The following is a 22,629-nucleotide window of genomic DNA, read 5'->3' on the forward strand; positions in this document are numbered from 1 at the left end:
GGCTTCAAGTTGAAGATTATATTTTATAGAAAATGAGAGCATTTAATCTTTGTTGTTTGAGTATATAATTATTAATTAAGTATATAAACTATAAAGTTACAAATCAATTAATAAGATGAGTAGTGAATTCAATAAATTTTCACCTACTCAAAAGTGCTCCAGTTGTTCTCATAACCAGTAGCACTACATGTTAGACTCATAATACAAATAGCCAGCTTTTATAATTCTAGACATTCATCTCCATAACACTCCCACCATAAACCTATGAATCAATTATATAGTATAAAGATTAAATAATTAAATAATAAACTAAATAACCTAAAAACCAAAATATACATTTATAATTTAACCACTTAAAGAAGTCAAACAAACAAAATAATTGAAAAGCTACTTCGTTGCTTTGTCGTTCTTGTTAATTTTGCAGTTTCTCTTCCAAATAAACCATAAGTGCATTTGCACTTGTCCACATGTTCATCAATGATGACCCTTTGCCTTGAATTTGGGATCATTCTTTCAATATAGTCATATAGGTCTGCATGGAACTTCTCATTATATTGTAATCTTGAAATTAAAAAGTATGCTGCCACATGTAAGGGCCTACATAGCTGAAGATTCCACCTCTCATCTATGATTTCTTGAATCGCTGAATACCGTTTCATTACTTATGCCTAATTCTTTACTATCGCCTTTTTGCCCAATCCATTGCTTCGTAAATTTATCCCATGGCCGGCCTCTCATCTAAATTGACCAATCCTAGTACCTTAGCCACTGGGAGAGTAGTCTTCAAAGAAAAAGTCTAAATAAATTTATGTCCATTTACATTTATAATGCATTTACAAAAATAACCTTTTCTCCATTTACATTTATAATGCATTCACTATTCATTTCGATAATAAAAACAAAAAGTCAAAATAAATTTATTCTTGGCAGCCCTTGCTCTATCCATCCTCCTCACCAATGATATCAACATCAACAACATCGTATTCATTTTTAGAATTTAATGTCGAAATAAATTCCTCTTCATCCTTTTCTCTCACTTTCGATTTTTTTCCTTTGCTTTACTTTTAATTGCAAGTTTTGTAGGACTTATAAAATAGCTTATGAATTATGTTTATCAGTTTAGCATAACTAAATGAAACTATTAATTGTAAGACTACAAGAGTACAAGACTACACTATAAGACTATAACATGCAATCATACTACATCGCCCATCTGGTCGTGAGGTAGATCTTACACCTTAATCATCTTCTAATGCTTCAACAAAGCATTCACCCATGTTGGAAAAAATCTACATTGGCTAAGACTATGTATCTTGTAAATACTTTCCTTTTGTGGTCGTGGAAAATTGCTTCCTTCCCATTCATTTGAGATAAAGATTGACCTCAAGCCAATCCTATTTTTATATATGCTTTTCAATGTCAAGTAACATTTAGTAAATTGCGTTACAAATGATCTTGTCAACTCGCCTTTTGTATGCTTTCTCATTCAGTTCAAGATCTAACTTCGCGTATAAATGTGAACTATTATCATCCTTGCCTTTGCCATAGTCTCAACATGAACATACAATTTTTTAATCTCTGCAAGCATAAGGTCCTTACAATGGGCTGCACATGGAGACCAAACTACCTTCGTTTTCTTTTCCATTAACATTTGACCCGCTTTTACTCAAGTAGATGCACCATCGATAACAACTTGCACGGCATTCTCTTCACCCACTTCATCAATAACGGACTCAAGGAAAGCTAAGAAGTTGTTTATGTTCTTCGAAATACCGGATCAGTGTTCAAAATATCAATATCGCGTAACATATCGCACCCTTGGGATACAGATATGTATCAGTTATCACACGGGATATATTGGTCGTATTGCGTAATGTATCACTGTTGTTGGAAACATGGGGAAACGTTGGGAAATTGGTTGAATTTTTCAATAAAAGTTAATGATTGTTAAAAAAGACATCAATACACACTTATAAATCAAGACATTATAAAAAAACAAGTGCACATAATACATTTTCTTTGTATAACGTCCTGATTTATATGTTGTCTAACTGAATTAACGCAGGTATAGTCAAAGTCTATTCATATACTTTATAAATGCAAGAAGATGTGTGGAAACACAAGCAATACATTCAAAAGAAAAAGAAGAATCACTAGATTAGGTTATATACATGTTTGATTTTATGTTTGGACACAAAGATTGCAACCAATTTGTGAGAAACTGAGAAATTTTGGTTTTCTTCAATTTTCCGGAATTCTGCCAATTTCCTCCAAATCTCAAAATTGAATCTCCCAATGCATGATTTTTCATGCAAAACATGAAAAAGCATGGATTTGTAGCAATTTCACCCTAATTAGATACTGGCGGGGTATGTAATGGCACATAGATGAGCTGCCTGAGAGACGACGAAACCGAGAGGAGCCTACAAACGCCACTGGGGAGACTCATCCACCGACGATTCTAGGAAGACGCATGGTTCTCAGTCAGTGACGAGAAGCAGAGGTTTGAAGAATGTAGAGGGGACTGATCCTCTGTTGGGCGAGGAGGAAGCCGTAGGTCTGAAAGACAAGGAATGGCAGAGGTTCATCGCCGGAAAATCACATCCGTGGCTTTTGCGGCCAGGAACCGTGTCGCCTACCCAACTTTGTTTGTGAAAGGCTTCCCGAAAGGTTGGGTCCCACTCAATATCGAAAGGGTTTTTGGCCGGGTTGGTGCGGTCATGGATGTGGTTATGCCTAGAGACCGGAACAATGGAGTTTACAAAGGATTTGCATTAGTTCGTATGTCCTCCGAGGCAGAGTTAGCAAGAGTTGTAGCAATGCTACATGGAGTTAAGTTTGCGGGGTGTCCTCTACTCGTTCAGAGGGCAAGATCTTCTCAGAAGTCTCAAAGTATCCTCCCCAAGGTCTACCGTCACAAGCCTGTCCTTCCCCCTCCTTCTCCCCCTCCTCCCCACCAACCAAGTCAGAGGCCCCTTCCTTTAAGGAGGTCCTTCTTATTCAGCATCAGTCTCAGGCTAGCCCTTCCCCCCCACCAGTCTTTCCCCTTCACCCGATCCTTCTCCATCTCTCACGTTCATTCCCGCTGATTCCGATCCTTTCTGTTCTAAGATGGGCGTTCCCATTACTGTTAATATGCCGAATTTTCACAGGGCCAGGGATGATCTCCAGGATTCGATGGTCATTATGTGTAAAGAAGGTGCTTTTATGTCGTAGGTGAGGGATTGGATAACAAAAACAACGAGATTTCGCCCGGGGAATTACAACATCAAACCGTTGGGATACAATAAACTGTGGCTTAAGGTGTGTCCTGGGATTAACTCGGAAATGTTGATGATGGTAGGACATCTTCATTCGGGAGGGCCGGTCGCCAGAGTTATGAGGTGGGATGATTTCTCGATCTTTGGCATGGAGAATGTGTGGTTCCAAGTCTGGGGAATTCCGTTAGAACTCTGGTTTGATGAGTTCCTTATCTCCGTGGCCGCTTATCTGGGTTCGTACCTTGAATTGGATGCGAAGATGAAGCTTGGGGAGGACATCGGAGTAATCAGAGTTAGAGTTAGAAGAAAGAAGGGCGTTGTTCCGCCATTGTCGGTGAAGGTGGTCGTCGAGGATCGCTGTCTCAACTTTTCGGTGATCATGGAAGCGCAGGACGACCCGCTCCCTCGGTGGGGCGATCTATGGCGAGTCAGAGAAGGTCCCTCGCCGGAGCAGAGGGGACTGATCCTCTCTTGGGCGAGGAGGAAGCCGTAGGTCTGAAAGACAAGGAATGGCAAGAGGTTCATCGCCGGAAAATCACATCCGTGGCTTCTGCGGCCAAGAACCGTGTCGCCTACCCAACTTTGTTTGTGAAAGGCTTCCCGAAAGGTTGGGTCCCACTCAATATCGAAAGCAAGGTGTCCCGTATCGATATCGGTTGGTGTAACGATGCCCTTCGAAACTGATACGGATACGAGGGCGTAACGGCCTGTAATGGCGCAATTTATTTATTTTTTGCCAAAAAAATATGGATTAAATCCGGAATATTCTAAGCGTTCCAAATATGCATTCATTTATAAATTGGAACATGTTTATGTTGGTGTAATGGTCCACTCGTTGGTGAGAAGTTGTATCGGACTGTTTGATGAATTTATGAACCAGATAACCTGAATTTGACTACAAAATTCATATATTTAATTTTCTAAATATCTAATTTATATACTTAACAACTTGATATCATTTCTTCCAATAGTTCTTTAAAAAAATGAAATTAAATTCAGGTAGATGGCGTTGCCAATTTGGGGCTGATTTGGAGGACCAATCTATGCATCAAATCAACCTCAAATTCATGCAATTTATTGTCATTATCCCACTTATGAATTGGTGGACATTTATTGGATAGTGAATCATGAAAAAAATCAAAAGGCCCTATTTTAAAAAATAAAAGTCCACAAATTAACAATTAAAACTATTCAAACAATTTGATTTTGGCATTGTGAGTAGCAATTGCAGTCCATAATTTAATTGCTAAATTTTAAGTTAATATATGTCTCGTGTACAATTTTTTAAGGCTCGAATTAGGTGGGACTCGGATTGTGAAATGTGTCAAAGTTTTTTGGGCCCCACCCGTGATGAATGTGTTATATCCACACCGTCCATCCATTTTGCCAAATAATTTTAGGGCATGGGCCGAAAAATGAGGCACATCCAAAGCTCAGGTGGACTGCACCATAAGAAACAACAATAATTAAACGTTCACCATTAAAAATTTATTTGGGGCTACAAAAGTTTTAGATCAAGCTGACATGTGTGTTTTCTCTTCATCCACGTCAATGTGACCCAATTAATAGGTTAGATTGAAAATAAACATTACAGGGGACCTTAAGAAATTTTTAATGGTGAGCATTCTATAACCACTGTTTCCTATGGTGTGGTCCACCTGAGATTTGGATATTATTAATTTTTCAGATCCTGACCTAAAATGACGTGGCAAAATGGATGGACGAAATGGATAAAATATATACATCATGGTGGGACCCACTCGGGTCTGATCAGATCAGACTGGATGGAAAATAAACGTTACCGTGGGCCCTACGAATTGTTTAACGGTGAAAATATTATCTCCGCTGCTATTTTTAGTGTGGTCCAGATGATCTTTGGATATAATTCATTTTTTGGGTAGTGCTTTGAAATGATCTCTGAAAAATAAATGAATGGTGTAGATGTAATAAATACATCACTGTGGAACCCATATAACTTTGATCTCCTTTGAACCGTTCGTACAACTCGGAGCTCAAGGAGTGTCAGCGCTCATCTTAGCGTGACACGTACGTATAGCTAGCTGGTGCGCGATACGCCTGCAAAAAAAAAAAAGGGAGAGAGGGAAACCGAAAAGAAAAAAGAGGGAAAGAAGAGAGAAAAGAAAAAAGAGGGGGAGAGAGAGAGAAGAAGAAGAAGAGGAAGCAGGCCGCAGCTACAGCCACAGCTGCCCGAGAAGAAGAAGAAGAGGAAGAAGAAGAAGAAGAAGAAGAAAAGAAAGGAAAAGAAAAGAGGTATGTTTTTTTTCTTTTTTTAAAAAGGCCCGTAACAGCCGTTACGGGTCAGTAACGACCGTTACGCCCATAACGGGCCCGTAACCGCCGTTATGGTTGCAAAATCAGCCCATCGCCCGTTACGCCCCCATATTGCGTAACGAACCCCACCGTTATAGTTATGTATCGGTCGTTATGGCCGATACGTAACCGATTTGGGACACCTTGATCGAAAGGGTTTTTGGCCAGGCTGGTGCGGTTATGGATGTGGTTATGCCTAGAGACCGGAACAGTGGAGTTTACAGAGGATTTGCATTAGTTCGTATGTCCTCCAAGGTAGAGTTAGCAAGAGCTGTAGCAATGCTGCAAGGAGTTAAGTTTGTGGGGTGTCCTCTGCTCGTTCAGAGGGCAAGATCTTCTCAGAAGTCTCAACCTATTGTCCCCAAGGTCTACCGTCCCAAGCCTGTCCTTCCCCCTCCTTCTCCCCCTCCTCCTCCCCACCAACCAAGTCAGAGGCTCCTTCTTTTAAGGAGGTCCTCCTTCACCAGAATCCCCCCCGGTCTTTCCCCTTCACCCGATTCCGATCCTTCTCCATCTCCTACGTTCATTCCCGCCGATTCCGATCCTTCTCCATCTCCTACGTTCATTCCCGCCGATTCCGATCCTTTCTGTTCTAAGATGGGCATTCCCATTACTGTTAATATGGCGAATTTTCACAGGGCCAGGGATGATCTCCAGGATTCGATGGTCATTGTGTGTAAGAGAAGGCGCTTTTATGTCGTAGGTGAGGGATTGGATAACAAAAACAACGAGATTTCGCCCGGGGAATTACAACATCAAACCGTTGGGATACAATGAACTATGGCTTAAGGTATGCCCTGGGATTAACTTGGAAATGTTGATGATGGTAGGACATCTTCATTCGGGAGGGCCGGTCGCCAGAGTTATGAGGTGGGATGATTTCTCGATCTTTGGCATGGAGAATGTGTGGTTCCAAGTCTGGGGAATTCCGTTAGAACTCTGGTTTGATGAGTTCCTTATCTCCGTGGCCGCTTATCTGGGTTCGTACCTTGAATTGGATGCGAAGATGAAGCTTGGGGAGGACATCGGAGTAATCAGAGTTAGAGTTAGAAGAAAGAAGGGCGTTGTTCCGCCATTGTCGGTGAAGGTGGTCGTCGAGGATCGCTGTCTCAACTTTTCGGTGATCATGGAAGCGCAGGACGACCCGCTCCCTCGGTGGGGCGATCTATGGCGAGTCAGAGAAGGTCCCTCGCCGGAGCAGACGGTGAATTCCCACCCATCTCCGATTGTAGGTGCTCAAACTCCATGGTCCAGTGGAGCACCGTCAGGGAAGCCTGTCAGTCTTCCTTCTGCCAGCATACGATACGACCACTCCCCAACCACCAAGGAGACGTGGAGCGTCTCAACCGCCTCGGCCGTCTTCTCCATCACTTGCTCCCCCTCGTCCGTCACGCGCTCTGATGACGGTTTGAGAGCCGTCAACGCGTGGCGTGCATGCTGAGATGCTGGGGTCTAAGGATACGCTATCAGCCGATTACCCGGTAGATATTTCAGAGCGACAACCTATCATCCAGCTTCATCCGTCTTTTACCTAGATATGTCAGCGTCCCATGTCAGGGGCATTTATGGGTCCGTCTGTCTCTCCCTCCTCGACTTGCAACGCGGGATGCGTGGAGCACGTGGAGCGCGTAGATGGATATTTGCGCCCAGTCTCTGGACAGGTAGCAGAGACCTTGGTTATTCCTCTCTCCTCGCGATTTATGTGCAGCGGTTCCTGTTCGGGTCTAGACCCGATCCATGATGATTCCCTATCAGCCGTCCATCCTCCCTTTCCTCCCTCATCAGCTTCTCTCCCTTTAGCCATCACCTCCTCTATCCTTCACACTCCCATGCCTTCTTCCAATCCGAGCCTGTTTTCCAACCCTGATGTCCACTTGGATGGGCAAGCCCTGTCCAATTGCAGTCTTTCAGAGATTCAGTCTCGGTCCTCTTCACCCCTTTCCCCATCTAATTCCTCCCTCCCACCTGTTGATGCTTTAGAGATGGGTCTGACCACGCTTTTCCAAGATAACCTGTCTAGTGACTTCCTTATGGCGGAACCTCTGCAGATGATTGTTGATCCTCATATTGAGCGGCCGACATCGGAAACGAATAGATCCGATCTATTGGCCAAGATCCAGAAGAAACGATGGATAAGAGAAGCCATCGGAAAGGTGGGGAGGTCCCTCGGTCTGTCCTTCAGGGATAGGCTAGAGGACTACATCGCATTATTTCAATGCATAGAAAACAAACGCAGACCCATCGAGAAGTGCAGATCTCCAGTAAAACATTTAGCCAAGATTTCCAGTAGTCGCGAGTTGCAATGGCTAGAAGCCAGTCCAAGGTTTATCTCATTTTCAATGTGAAAATCAAGGAGACAGGGTAATCGAGGAAGTGTAGTGAGTCAATGAAGATAATCTCTTGGAATGTTGGGGGGTGGGGAGAGAGAGAGAAGAAGAAGAAGAGGAAGCAGGCCGCAGCTACAGCCACAGCTGCCCGAGAAGAAGAAGAAGAGGAAGAAGAAGAAGAAGAAGAAGAAAAGAAAGGAAAAGAAAAGAGGTATGTTTTTTTTCTTTTTTTCAAGGCCCGTAATAGCCGTTACGGGTCAGTAACGACCATTATGCCCGTAACCGCCGTTATGGTTGCAAAATCAGCCCATCGCCCGTTACGCCCCCATATTGCGTAACGAACCCCACCGTTATAGTTATGTATCGGTCGTTATGGCCGATACGTAACCGATTTGGGACACCTTGATCGAAAGGGTTTTTGGCCAGGCTGGTGCGGTTATGGATGTGGTTATGCCTAGAGACCGGAACAGTGGAGTTTACAGAGGATTTGCATTAGTTCGTATGTCCTCCAAGGTAGAGTTAGCAAGAGCTGTAGCAATGCTGCAAGGAGTTAAGTTTGTGGGGTGTCCTCTGCTCGTTCAGAGGGCAAGATCTTCTCAGAAGTCTCAACCTATTGTCCCCAAGGTCTACCGTCCCAAGCCTGTCCTCCCCCCTCCTTCTCCCCCTCCTCCTCCCCACCAACCAAGTTAGAGGCCCCTTCTTTTAAGGAGGTCCTTCTTATCACCCCCGGGTCTTTCCCCTTCACCCGATTCCGATCCTTCTCCATCTCCTACGTTCATTCCCGCCGATTCCGATCCTTCTCCATCTCCTACGTTCATTCCCGCCGATTCCGATCCTTTCTGTTCTAAGATGGGCATTCCCATTACTGTTAATATGGCGAATTTTCACAGGGCCAGGGATGATCTCCAGGATTCGATGGTCATTGTGTGTAAGAGAAGGCGCTTTTATGTCGCAGGTGAGGGATTGGATAATAGAAACAACGGGATTTCGCTCGGGGAATTACAACATCAAACCGTTGGGATACAATGAACTATGGCTTAAGGTATGCCCTGGGATTAACTTGGAAATGTTGATGATGGCAGGACATCTTCATTCGGGAGGGCCGGTGGCCAGAGTTATGAGGTTGGATGATTTCTCAATCTTTGGCATGGAGAATGTGTGGTTCTAAGTCTGGGGAATTCCGTTAGAACTCTGGTTTGATGAGTTCCTTATCTCTGTGGCTGCTTTTTTGGGTTTGTACCTTGAATTGGATGCGAAGATGAAGCTTGGGGAGGAGATCGGAGTAATCAGAGTTAGAGTTAGAAGAAAGAAGGGCGTTGTTTTGCCATTGTCGGTGAAGGTGGTTGTCGAGGATCGTTGTCTCGACTTTCCGGTGACCATGGAAGCGCAGGACGACCCGCTCTATCGGTGGGGCGATCTATGGCAAGTCAGAGAAGGTCCCTCGCTTGAGCAGACGGTGAATTCCCACCCATCTCCGAATGTAGGTGCTCAAACTCCATGGTCCAGCGGAGCACCGTCACGGAAGCCTATCAGTCTTCCTTCTGCCAGCAGACGATATGACCACTCCCCAGCCACCAGGGAGACATGTGGAGCCTCTAGGCCGCCTCAGTTGTCTTCTCCATCACCTGCTCCCCCTTGTCCGTCGCGCGCTCTGATGACGGTTTCGGAGGCGTCGACGCGTGGCGTGCATGCTGAGATGCTGGGGTCTAAGGATACCCTATCAGCCGATTACCCGGTAGATATTTCAGAGAGACAACCTATTATCCAGATTCGTCCGTCTTTTACCCAGATATGTCAGCGTCCCGTGTCAGGGGCATTTATGGGTCCGTCTGTCTCTCCCTCCTCGTCTTGCAACGTGGGACGCGTGGAGCACGTGGAGTGTGTAGATGGATATTTGTGCCCAGTCTCTGGACAGGTGGCAGAGACCCAGGCTATTCCTCTCTCCTCGCGATTTATGTGCAGCGGTTCTTGTTCGGGTCTAGATCCGATCCATGGTGATTCCCTATCAGCCGTCCATCCTCCCTTTCCTCCCTCATCAGCTTCTCTCCCTTTAGCCATCACCTCCTCTATCCTTCACACTCCCATGCCTTCTTCCAATCCGAGCCTGTTTTCCGACCTTGATGTCCACTCGGATGGGCGAGCCCTGTCCAATTGCAGTCTTTCAGAGATTCAGTCTCGGTCCTCTTCGCCCCTTTCCCCATCTAATTCCTCCCTCCCACCTGTTGATGCTTTAGAGATGGGTCCGATCACATTTTTCCAAGATAACTTGTCTAGTGACTTCCTTATGGCGGAACCTTTGCAGATGATTGTTGATCCTCAGATTGAGCCGCCGACATCCGAAACGAACAGATCCTATCTGTTGGCCAAGATCTAGAAGAAACGATGGATAAGAGAAGCCATCGGAAAGGTGGGGAGGTCCCTCAGTCTGTCCTTTAGGGATAGGCTGGAGGACTACATCGCATTATTTCAATGCATAGAAAACAAATGCAGACCCATCGAGAAGTGCAGATCTCCAGTAAAACATTTAGCCAAGATTTCCAGTAGTCGCGAGCTGCAATGGCTAGAAGCCAGTCCAGGGTTTATCTCATCTTTGATGTGAAAATCAAGGAGACAGGGTAATTAGGGAAGTGTAGTGAGTCAATGAAGATAATCTCTTGGAACGTTAAGGGGGTGGGCTCCAAGCATAAAAGGAGTCTGATTAAAGCGTCCATAAGTAGAAAAAATCATGATGTACTGTGTCTTCAGGAGACTAAGGTTTCTCGCTTCAAGGACAATCTGTTGGCTACCTTGTGGAGGGCGAATGATGCTAAGTAGATATCCCTGGTTGCGGTGGGGAGTTCGGGCGTGATTCTCATCGCTTGGAAATCGTCCAAATGGGACCTCATCACTTCTTCCACAGGCACCTTTTCGTTGACGGTTACTCTTCAAGATAAGTCTTCTTCCATTCAATGTCTTGTGTCTATAATTTATGGGCCTAATAGTGATTCTCTTAGGGCAGATTTCTGGGATGAGCTTTCTCATGCTAGACAGTTCTTTTCTGGGCCCTTGTGCGTGGTAGGCGACTTCAATGTCACGCGATTTGCAGAGGAACACTCCAGAAGTAAAAGGCCTTCCTCTGCTATGATTCGTTTCTCCGACTGGATCCAGCAAGAGCAGCTTATCGATTTGCCACTCCTAGGTGCTAGATTCACCTGGACCGTCTCCTATTCAATCCCGCCTGGATAGATTCCTCATCTCTCTTGAATAGATCGAGACCTTCCCGACTGTTAAGCAAATTACCATGCCGCGCATCACTTCTGATCATTGCCCGATCCTTTTAAGCATGGAAGAAGACAATTGGGGCCCGAAACCTTTCAGGTTTAATTCTTCCTGGCTCCAGTCAGAGGGACTTCGGCAGAAGTTATTGATTGGTGGTCGTCTTTCTAGGTGGAGGGCTATGTTGGTCATAAACTGCTCTGCAAACTCAGACTTCTCAAGTCCAAGCTTAAGGAATGGCGTCAGGAGGAAGTTCAAAAGAGAGAGGCTGATGTCGAAGCTCTCCTATCTGAGCTTCAGAGAATAGATTTGGAGTCCGAAGATGCTCCGATGTCAAAAGAGGTCTTGGCCAGGCGCATTACCATCATTCAGGACTTTTCAAACAAAGTCCTGGAAGATGAAGCTTCTTGGAGGATTAAATCCAGAGAATGGATCGCAAAGGGGGATAAAAATACTAAGTTCTTTCATAATATGGCCAATATGTATTCTCGGTCTAAGGCCATCGTCAGTATATTCGATAAAGGTAGCAGAATTGAGGATAGAAAGGAGATTGAAGACCTCGCCATATCTCATTTTAAAGAGCTTCTGTCGTCTGATAATTGGGTCAGATCTAGATTAGATAATATTTCGTTCAGTAGTTTGCAGGTAGGTGATGCTGACCTGTTGGAATCTCAATTCACTGAAGAAGAGGTTGAGGCTGCTATTGATGCTTTGGGTGGGGACAAGTCTCCAGGACCAGATGGATTTCCAATCAACTTTTACCACACTTTCTGGGAATCCGTCCGCCATGATGTTCTTCTGTTTGTCCGTGAATTCCACACTAGAGGCAGATCATCGAAAGGGCTTAGAGCCACATTTATTTCTCTCATTCCTAAGGTGGCGGGTGCTTCCTCCTTTGCTGAATTTAGGCCAATTAGTCTGATCAGGAGCCCTTACAAAATTCTTGCAAAAGTCTTATCTGTTCAGATGTCAAAAGTCATCGGGAGTCTCATCTCCAGCAATCAGAATGCCTTCATTAAAGGCAGACAGATCATGGATGGTGCTCTTATCGCCAATGAAGTTCTCCACACTTGCCATATGTCTAAGTCTAAAGGTGTCTTCTGTAAGTTGGATGTTGCCAAGGCTTATGACCATGTAGATTGGGATTTTCTTCTATATATGCTATCTCGGATGGGCTTTGGGGTCAAATGGAGAAGGTGGATCGCTGCTTGCATTGGATCGGCCCACTTTTCCATTATTCTTAATGGTTCTCCTAGAGGCTTTTTTAAACGCTTGAGAGGGTTGCGGCAAGGGGACCCCCTCTCCCCTTTTCTATTTCTTATCGTTGGTGAGGCGCTGTCCCAAATGTTGAAGAGAGGGCAGCAACAAGGTCTCCTTTGTGGCATTTCATTGCCGGGACTGGCGGACCCCCTCACTCACATCTAGTTCGCTGGCGATACTCTTATATTCTCTGAAGCTTCAGATGAAAGAATCGAGTATCTCCTCATTGCTCTGTGCTGTTTTGAAGCGGTATCGGGTCTTAGGATCAACTTGAGCAAATCGAAGCTGCTCGGAGTAAATGTCCCTCTGCCGTCTCTCCAGAAGTTTGCTGCTACGCTTGGATGCCATGTCAAGTCTTTCCCAACATATTTTGTTGGCCTGCCCCTATCTGTGGGTTCCCCACTGAAGCGTATGTGGGATAGGGTTATCAGCAAATTTCAAAAGTATCTGGCCTCCTGGAAATGCCGGTATTTGTCTTTGGGTGGTCGGTTGACTCTGATCAAAGCAGCCCTCTCAAGTCTTCCCCTCTATTTTATGATGTTATTCAGATGTCCAGGGCTGATCCTTAAGTGTATCGACAAAATTAGAAGAGACTTCCTGTGGTTTGGCAAGGAAAATCAGAGGAAGATCCATTTGCTCGAATGGAAAGAAGTGTGTAAAGTGTTCAGCGAGGGAGGTGCGAATGTCAAGATTCTGAAGCTTATGAATTCGATGCTGTTGGGGAAATGGGCTTGGAGATTTACTTCGGAAAAAGACGCTCTATGGGTCTCGATAGTTAAAGGATATGGTTCGTCCCAGGGAGATTGGTGGCCTAAAGAGTCTTTGTTTTATAAGGCCTCCCACATATGGAAAGGAATTCTTAAAGCCAAAAATCCTGTTATTGCTAACAGTAGGTATGTTTTGGGTAACGGTTCTTCCATTCAGTTCTGGGAAGACTTATGGGTTAGGGAAAAGCCCCTTAAGATCCTTTTCCCTCAAATTTACCGGCTCTCTCCTGTCAGAGATATCCTCATTAATAGATGTTGCTATTCCACGTCCGCCCATATTGTTTGGGACATCAGATGCATCAGAAATCTTAATGAAAGCGAAGCCAACGAATATACGGCTCTTCAGAATTGCATCTTCAAGTCAAGGATCATCAGCTCTTAGCCTGACAGCATTGAGTGGCCGTTGGAAATATCTGCTGTTTTCTCTGTCAAGTCCCTCTACGTTGTAATCTATCATGCGGTGCAGTCCTAGTGTGATGTTACGTCGTTCATTTGGAAGTATCAAGCTCCTCCTAAGTTCAGATGTTTCGGGTGGTTGGTGGGTCGTAATAGAATTCTAACTATTAACAACCTGGCTAAGAGAGGCATGCAGATCGTCAACATATGTCTGTGTTGTATGCGTCAGGAAGAATCTGTGAACCATTTGCTGGTTCACTGCTCTTTCATCTCGTCTATTTTGGCAGATTTCTGTCAGCATTTTTCGGTTAGTTGGTGTGCTCTAGAGTCAGCCGCGAAGATGCTGTTTGCTTGGAATGGGCTCAATCTTGAAAAAATCAAATCGATAATCTGGCGCATGGCTATTCTTGCCATTTGGTGGGCTATTTGGGAAGAAAGGAACGAAAGATGTTTCAATGATAGTTCGTCTTCTGTTAAGGTTGTGGGATCTAGGGCTAAAAAGATGGTGTTAGAATGGGTCGTCAATGTTAAGGATTTGAAAGCTGTTGATCTTAGCTTTTTAGGTGGTTAGGAGTCTTCTGCTCTCTCAGCAGATTTGCTTCCCTTGTTTCTATTTTTGTTTTTATCTTTTCGGTCTTTTGTATCCCTCCTTTTTTAGTTCAATGCATTTTTAGTTTGTTGCCTTTAATTTTTTTTTTAAAACATGATTTATAGAAAAAAGACAATCGAAAATGCAAAATGCTCACCGGATTGAACATGTGGGATATATCTCACTACTTGTGTGTTTCGTATCGTATAGGTGGGATACAAGATATATCGTGGGATATATCGGCTGATATTGTCGATACTTAAAACACTGTACTGGATGTATATCAACAGATTAAAAAAAATAAAAACCGAATCACTTGGACCATTAACCAAAAAGTTGGTAATAGACTGATTCGCTCCATCCATCCACTCATCTGAAATGATAGTGCATCCTGTTTTCGCCCATTCCTTGTAAACTTCAGTTGATTTCTCTATAGACTCAACCTCCAACTTTAAAAATTTATTTTTTACTTCATGATATGTCGGAAGTTTTAACCTCGGCCCAAACGTGGAAACTGCTTCCATCATAGGTGCGAAGAATGGACCATGGTATTCAAAATCGGTTACTTAACGGCCGTAACGGCGATTACGTAACGGTAACGGTCATAACTGTTACGCGTTATAGGGTCGAAACGGCCGTAACGGCCTTTCAAAAAATAAAAAAACGGCCGTAACGGCCGATACGGGGCTGTAACGGCCGTTACGGCCCGTATCATAACGGTAACGGTGGTGGCCGTTACGGCCACCGTTACTGTTTTGGAACACCTTGGAGTGGACTCTTCACAAGATTAAATGGTAGTGCATTTACTTACAAGAAGCGAGCAATAACAAGGCGGGCATTATCTCTATCTCATTTCTTTAGAGTGGACACTGAAAAAAGGATTTTTCACCAACTTATTGCGGTGAAGTACCCAAGTTATTGAATCGTACAATTCAGTCTCATTTGCAATTTTATGGTACGATTCATATTGTATATGTGTATGATACATATCGTAAATTGTACAATAATGACAACACTAATAGCCACTGATAACTAACAAAACCAATTTATTTTGGTGAAGTACACAGGTTATTGAATCATACAATTCAGTCCCATTTGCAATTTTATGGTACAACTCATATCATATATGTACGATACAAATTGTAAATCGTACGATAATGACAACACTAATAGCCACTGATAACTAACAGAATACATGTTTGGCATGCCTGATGAGTGGATGGGGCTGATTTTACAGAAAGTGATCCTCATAGTGGGGCCAATCTATTGGATGGGTTGAATATTACATGCACATGACATGTTGAATGTTATCTACTTGGTGGACGGGAACTTATCCTTCTCCCGGTTGGATGTCTCTCTCTCTCTCTACATGCATACATACTGACTTGAAGCCAGTTTAATTGTTCCACCTCTCATCAATCTAGGGGCTGCTACTTTCATATTTTTTCATGAAGAGACTCTTGAGGGTGAAACTCTATGGCATCTCATATATAATGAGAGTAGAGTATATTTTATCATGTTTTTACTTTTTATTGTTGGTGTGCTTTTGCCTTCACCTTCATTTTCTTTTTAATTTTTTTGTTCTTAACTGTAAATTCTGCCCTTTGGTTTTCTTTGTAATGGATGCCTTTATTGAAAAAGAGAGCACCCTAATTTAAGGTCTGTCTTTAGAATACTAGAGGTGACTATGCTTTTGGAATACATGTCTTTTATGTTACCGATGCTAATGTTTTCATCTCCTCTGTAAGGTCCATTTCATAATACATGTTTGTGTATTTAGTTGAATAATGTATGATCCTTTCTTGAAATTTGCTCATGGTGTAATGCAAATATAATTTCCATTTTTCAGATGTGTTAAAATAGCATTTCCTACTCTTCAAATTGTAATGCTTGTGCACTGTTTTTTAAGATCGCCTAACACATCAAATTGTAATGATTGCTTGTGCACAGTGTTTTTTTGACACCCCAGGATTAATGTTAAAGCGTGGCGGACACCCTTATAGAACTGATGTTAAAGTTCGTGTTGAAAGTGCATGGAGCTCAGTCAATTTATATGATGTGTTGATAGTTATTTTTGATGTCCATAGGCATATTACCATGTAAGGAGTTCTACTCTTAATCCCCATTTCTTTCGCTTTAAAATCAGTTCTTTGAGAGGACTTTGGTGCTAATCTTAAGTCAAGGAGACAGGTTTTTTGTTTGGTTCATAGTAAAAATTTTGACATAATGAATAATATATCCTGCTTTCTGTATTAAATCTAGTTGGATAATGATTTGTAGGCCATCTGATGCAAATTAGCTTGCCCCAAGACAAGCAACATGGGAGGAGAAACCAAGGAACTAAGGCCTGAAAATCCCATCCAAAATGGGTGGTATTATGGGTTTAAATAGCGCTTCAATTTCAGCTTGTGAGAATAGGTGGGGCTCATGCACTTCAATTAAGTGTTGCTACCAGCCAATATTGATACGATATGCCCATATCAGTCAATATGATATGGATATTTGGAACCATATATTACAATCATACATACACACTAATATGAAGTCTAAGGTTAGGTTTGAGATGAAAGGACACAGTTTGAGTTAAGCTCACCAAGGTGATCTCACACTAATATGAAGCCAAAGTTAGGTTTGGGATGAAAGGACACAATTTGAGTTAAGCTCACCAAAGAGATCTCCTATTATTATTTTGGGTGCTTTCTTCTTACTATGTTTCATATTTAAAATATGTAAACAAAATTGTGGTCTTTGCAAACTAAAATCAACAAATAAGTTGAACTTTTTGCACTATAAACATTTCACATCTTTACAGTTTAAACATATTTTTTAGGATACTTAAGATGCTATTGTAATGGGGACTTCCTAGAAACCCGTACTAAATGACCTTAAAAAAAACAAAAGAGGATTTTTAAATGACGTTTTAAGAACCTCTCAAAGAAATAAGAAGAAGAGGAAATAAAAGACATTTTAAGAACTGATATTTACAGTTGCTCTTACTTTATGCAATTCAAAGGTGTCTAGATTTTCATCTCATTACCAATAAAACGACAACGTAATAGGAACTTGGATTAGTGACCAACTTGGGATGCGTACTATGTGATCCACACTTCCTACTGAGTGACACTAGCACAAGGCAAATGTTAGATTTGGGATGAATGCCATATTATAAGTCAAGCTTACCAAAGAAGATTTTTATTTTCGTTTATCTGTACTAAAAAGAATAGTTGTTATTATTGTAATTCTTGGTGATCAAGATTACCAAAGAAGAATTTTATTTTCTTTTATCTGTACCAAAGAGAATAGTTGTTATTATTGTAATTCTTGGTGATATCAATTATGTATCTTTGATATGTAAAATATGTAAGGCTGTGTTTGTGAGAGAGAGGGATATTATTTTATGACCCACCCGCATGTGGATACTTCACCAAGGATCCATTTTATGATACACCATCTTGTGGGTAGTACACCAAGGAGGGAAGCAGGGGTAAAAATATATAAGTTGGTGCTGTGTGAGGGAGGTGGGGAGGGAGCGAGGGGTAGAGGGAAGGAGAGGGGGAGAATAAGTTTATGAGTCATCTTGCTTTCATAGTAAATTTATGAGACATCTTGCTTTCGCAGTAGCTTCTGCAAATTAATACCCAATTATTATCATGTGGGTCACCAAGGATCATTGACCAATTTGTGCTTAAATTCATGTAGGCCTGATTCAAGGGTGATAAGGTTGATTAAGCATTTGGGATCAGATGAACAGCCAAAACAAAAGCGGGTTTTGTGCATGAATAAGGTTGATCTAGTTGAAGTAAAGAAAGACTTGCTCAAGGTTGCTGAAGAATTTGGAGGTCTTCCTGGATATGAAAGGTTTAGCTGTTGTTCTTTCTGGTATTGATTTATTGCTGTTTAGAAGGTTGTCTTAATTCGTTGCTCTACCCCTTTTAACAGATATTTCATGATTTCGGGACTGAAAGGCTCAGGAGTGAAAGACCTCACTGAATATTTGATGGAACAGGCATGTTATCTGATATTTTCCAAACATACGTTTTCCATTAGTTTTCTTGTAACTTTATATTTCTTTCACATAATTGTACATTAATACCTTTTTCAAACATACATGCTGCCAATTAAATTTAGTATTTGATGAGTATTGTACATAGCATTATTTCTACTTCTACAATTAGTTCATCCCACTAATTATACATATGGCCTATTTGGTAGCCACTAAAAATCTTTTCTTCTCATTTTAGTTAATCATAATTATGTATTAGAGTTTTTTTGGTAGGGATTAAAATGATCTTTTTTTTCTTTTTTTTTTGGGGGGGGGTTAGCACACACCGATGTCAGTACACACACTCTATGTTAGCCACCTCCGCTAGGGATCGATACCGGATTAAAATGATCTTGATAACCAACAATTTGTATAATCTCTCATACACAATATTAACTAAAATGAGATGAGCTCATTTTTAAGTGGCTACCAGACAGGCTCATAGTCGTAGTTCTTCCAAACTTTCATACTGCCAATTGAATTTATTATTTAGTTGGCGAATAATTGTACAAAGCGATATATCTACTCCAATGATATGTTCCAGATATCATTTTGAGTATAGGTATTCTACTGGAGTGCTTCCTTTCCTTGCCAAGGAAGATTAGTTTGATCAAGGCAGGCCTTGCAACTTGCTGATGTATTTCCAATCTATGTGACCTTGGTATTGGCTCAGGTATCTAGCGGGGCAAGGATCCACCACACACACATGCACAATATTAAAAGTTTGGTGTATAGCCCAAATTGGTATGGATGATTGTAAATCTAAATAATTGATAGGTCTGCTGTTCAGAATATGTATTGAGGGGGGATCCCTTAACTTCATTTTATTATTTGAGGATCTGAATAAGGTAGTCAAAAAGTTTTTGTAGAATCCAGGTATCATGGCTTCCTATTGATCTGCAGAAGTTAAATAGGGATTTTTGTCAAGAAAGAAGGTATTCCATATCCATTGAAACTTCTTTCAGTGTTGAGGAGAGAATGAAAGCATGGAAAGAGACATTTCTCGGTAGAAGTAATGCTGGGAAAGACATGGCTATTAACTTTTAGAGACATGGCTATTAACTTTTAGAACTGCATTGAGAATCATAATCAACAATCCCAAAGAAATCTCTCTCTCTCTCTCTCTCTCTCTCTCTCTCTCTCTGTCTCCCTCTCTCTCTCTCTCTCTCTCTCTCTCTCTCTCAGGTTCTAGAACTTTTCCAAAGCAATCTCTCTAAGCAATACAATATTTATATTCTTCATTCAATGAAAGAGATCTTTAGTTGCAGGTGCCAGTGCTCCCCCACCCCCCCACCCCCCCTCAAGGGGATTTTAGTAATGTCCCCAAACCATTTGAATTACACGTGGGATGTCCAATCATTGATTGGGATGGTTCATTCAATACCATTGTTTTAAATAGCTGACGCTGTGTTGCTATGCAGCTCATGAAAGTACTTAAGTTGCATGTAGCCTATGCTATATGCTAATTTGCATACGCTACATGCTACATAACATACGCTATACATAGCTTAGCTTACATTGTTATTATTATTATTTTCTTTTTTGGAGAGCATATGCTAATTGGCTTACATTAAAAGTTATTTTTCAATAAAATATTAACATCAATTAATGTTTTCAATGATTTCTAACATTTTTCTATTTTCAATAAAAATTAGTTAATCTTTTCAATAAATTTAGTAAATAATACTAAGTATCAGCATTAAATCAATTCCTCTGCCCTTTCTTTATCTTTAAACTTCATTTTTTGCCCTATTTTCCAATAATTTAGGTTGTGTTTGGTTGCACCAAATATCATGAAATTTCATTATTAATCAGTAATTTGGTGCAAAATATGCAACTTTAATTAAAGATCTCGAAGTAATGTGTAGCTTATGTTGCATGCTATTTAACTTACTCATGCTTTAGAGGGGTGAATGCGACGCTAAACACTTTATATATATATATAATTTTTATTAAAGAGGCTGCGAGCAGGTGCGAAAAACTACACCCCACTCAAAAAATTATTAAAATCCTTTAAAACATCTTATACAAATCCATTCTACCATACAAATCTTTGCACTACAAAAAACCTCAAACACCAACTGCTCTCATTTTGGAAGCATCTTCCATTTCTGTCTCCAAAGGGTCCATGGGCCGGCTAATATAGCTAACCTTCACACAACCCTAACTTGTTTTCCAAGGTCCATACAATGCCAAGGCCAAAATAAGTCACTCATTGAACCCGGCATCACCCACGCTATACTGAAAGTCCTAAGGAGGCCCAAACCAAATTGTGCAAGCAAACGGGCAATGAATGAACAAGTGATCCATTGATTTGGTATCTCCCATGCACATATCATGCATTCGGGATCACCATTGATCTCTTCTAGTGGTTAATACTCTTGTCCTATCAACAAGCCACGCAAAAGCCATGACTTTTGGAGGAGCAGCGTAATGCCACACGTACAGCGTATGCGAATGACTACCACCCCCGAAGAGAATCAAATGAGCTTATAGAATGAGCGGACTAAAGGACAGCCCGAACTATCCTTTTTTCCATGCCATCTTATCTTGCTCACCTATTGATGGGGCACATAAGTGGATTCTTTCTTGAAGCATGATAAAGTCTTCAATTTCTGGTTTGGATAAGTTCCTTTGACATGGATGAGACCAAATTATCACCTCACTACTAATCGAGAAGCATTTTGCAACCAGTATATTATCTTCCGAGGCTAAGCACGCCAATCATGGGAACACTGTCTGGAGAGTAGCCTCCCCCCACCCAGACATCCTTCCAAAATCGGATTGTTTCTCCATCCTCAAGTGACAATCCTAGTCCTTCCCTAAGGGCCTGTTTGTTTTTTAAAAGAGATGGTAAATACACGGTAAACGGTAATTCCCCTATTTCACGTGTTTGAAAATTCATAGGAATTCGTGTCTTTGAAATTAGTTCAAAAGAGGTAACTTTAATTTTTGAACTGCATGATAATGTATATGATATATCCATTCCGTCCATTTGTTTTACTACAATATTTTGAAGCATGAGACAAAAAATGAAGTAGATCCAATACTCAAGTGGGCCACGCCAAAAGAAACAGTGGCCCGACAAAGTTTTTAACGGTCAGTATTCAATTTCCTTTTTCGTATGATGTGGTCCACTTGAGTTTTGGATATGCCTCATTTTTTTACTCATGCTATAAATTCAACTGGAATAATGTATGAATGGTGTGGATAAGCAAAATGCGTCACAGTGGGACCCACGGATATTTTGCAATATTCTTGGTTTTTGTGTCAAAAAGTAAGAGTCAAATCAGGTATGATATAAATGCACAGGGAAATAATAATTATTTTTTTACAAGGTATTTACCATTTCACCGGAAATCAAACAGGCCCTAAATGTAGCCTTCAAGCTCGATACTCACTTCCAAATCCATGACGCTTATAACGAGAGGAGTCCCTTGTCCACTACCTTCCTTCCTCGCACCCATTCTTGCTCGCAACCAACACTAGAATGACTGTCTTTTCGAGTAATAATTGCTAATAAACATTATTATTGTGTTGCCTTCTTTCTCGCGCACATTATTATTCGAGTAATAATTGCAATTAAATTCGATAATGCATATTCTTCAGTCTATTCTATGTAATGCACCTAACTTTGACACTCCAATGATTTTTTATGCTTAGGCAGTGAAGAGGCCTTGGGATGAAGATCCAACCATCCTGAATGAAGACATTATGAAGAATATATCACTAGAAGTTGTCCGAGAAAAGATGTTGCACCATATTCATCAGGTACTAAGCAAGTCCCTTTTTTTTTTAAATGGTAACATTGGCAGTTATAATGTGTGTGCATGTGGGCATGCATGCATGCATGCTTTTTTGTGAGAACGGAGTAGAGCTTGTGGTGGCATTTCTGTTTCAGGAAATTCCTTATACAACTGAGCATCGCTTGATGGACTGGAAAGAATTGAGAGATGGTTCTCTTAGAGTGGAGCAGCATTTTATCACGCAGAAACTAACCCAGCGCAAGATTCTTGTGGGGAAGAATGGCTCAAAAATAGGGTAAAGCATTCGAGCTTATTTAATATTTATTGTCTTCTACTGATCTTCTCTATAAAAGTGTCTCACTTGGACCAAGTGATACGTATCTGTGAACACCTCATTTTTTTATATTTGAGATGGATGATATCGTGGGAGGATCATCAGCAAACATGCAGTTTGCCAACGTGTGTATATTTGGGCCCATGTCTTGGTGATCCAAATCAGTGCATTGTCCCTAGCACCCCCACCAAAAAAAAAAAAAAAAAAAAACTGATACCCACCATGAATGAAGGATGACTGGAGTTCTTGATTGGAAGATCCAGACCCTTCAACATGATGGGCTGCCTCAAGCTAACAGTGGAATTAATCTAATCTGATACAG

General features: G+C 41.6%; 1 protein-coding gene across 3 annotated transcripts in view; it reads left to right on the forward strand.

Annotated features, from left to right (window-relative positions):
• Positions 1–22,629, forward strand: part of LOC131221100 (GTP-binding protein ERG) — a 48,428-nt gene that overhangs the window by 17,806 nt on the left and 7,993 nt on the right. For all 3 annotated transcript variants that reach the window (XR_009158981.1, XR_009158982.1, XM_058216211.1), the window contains exons 3-7: positions 16,136–16,284; positions 17,885–18,043; positions 18,125–18,195; positions 21,895–21,998; positions 22,129–22,268. Coding sequence is in view for 1 of the 3 variants with exons in the window: in XM_058216211.1 (XP_058072194.1) it covers positions 16,136–16,284; positions 17,885–18,043; positions 18,125–18,195; positions 21,895–21,998; positions 22,129–22,268 (623 nt within the window). In the remaining 2 variants the exon portion in view is untranslated. The remainder of the gene's footprint in view (positions 1–16,135; positions 16,285–17,884; positions 18,044–18,124; positions 18,196–21,894; positions 21,999–22,128; positions 22,269–22,629) is intronic.

Source organism: Magnolia sinica, chromosome 12, assembly GCF_029962835.1.
Source record: "Magnolia sinica isolate HGM2019 chromosome 12, MsV1, whole genome shotgun sequence".
Classification (NCBI taxonomy): domain Eukaryota; kingdom Viridiplantae; phylum Streptophyta; class Magnoliopsida; order Magnoliales; family Magnoliaceae; genus Magnolia; species Magnolia sinica.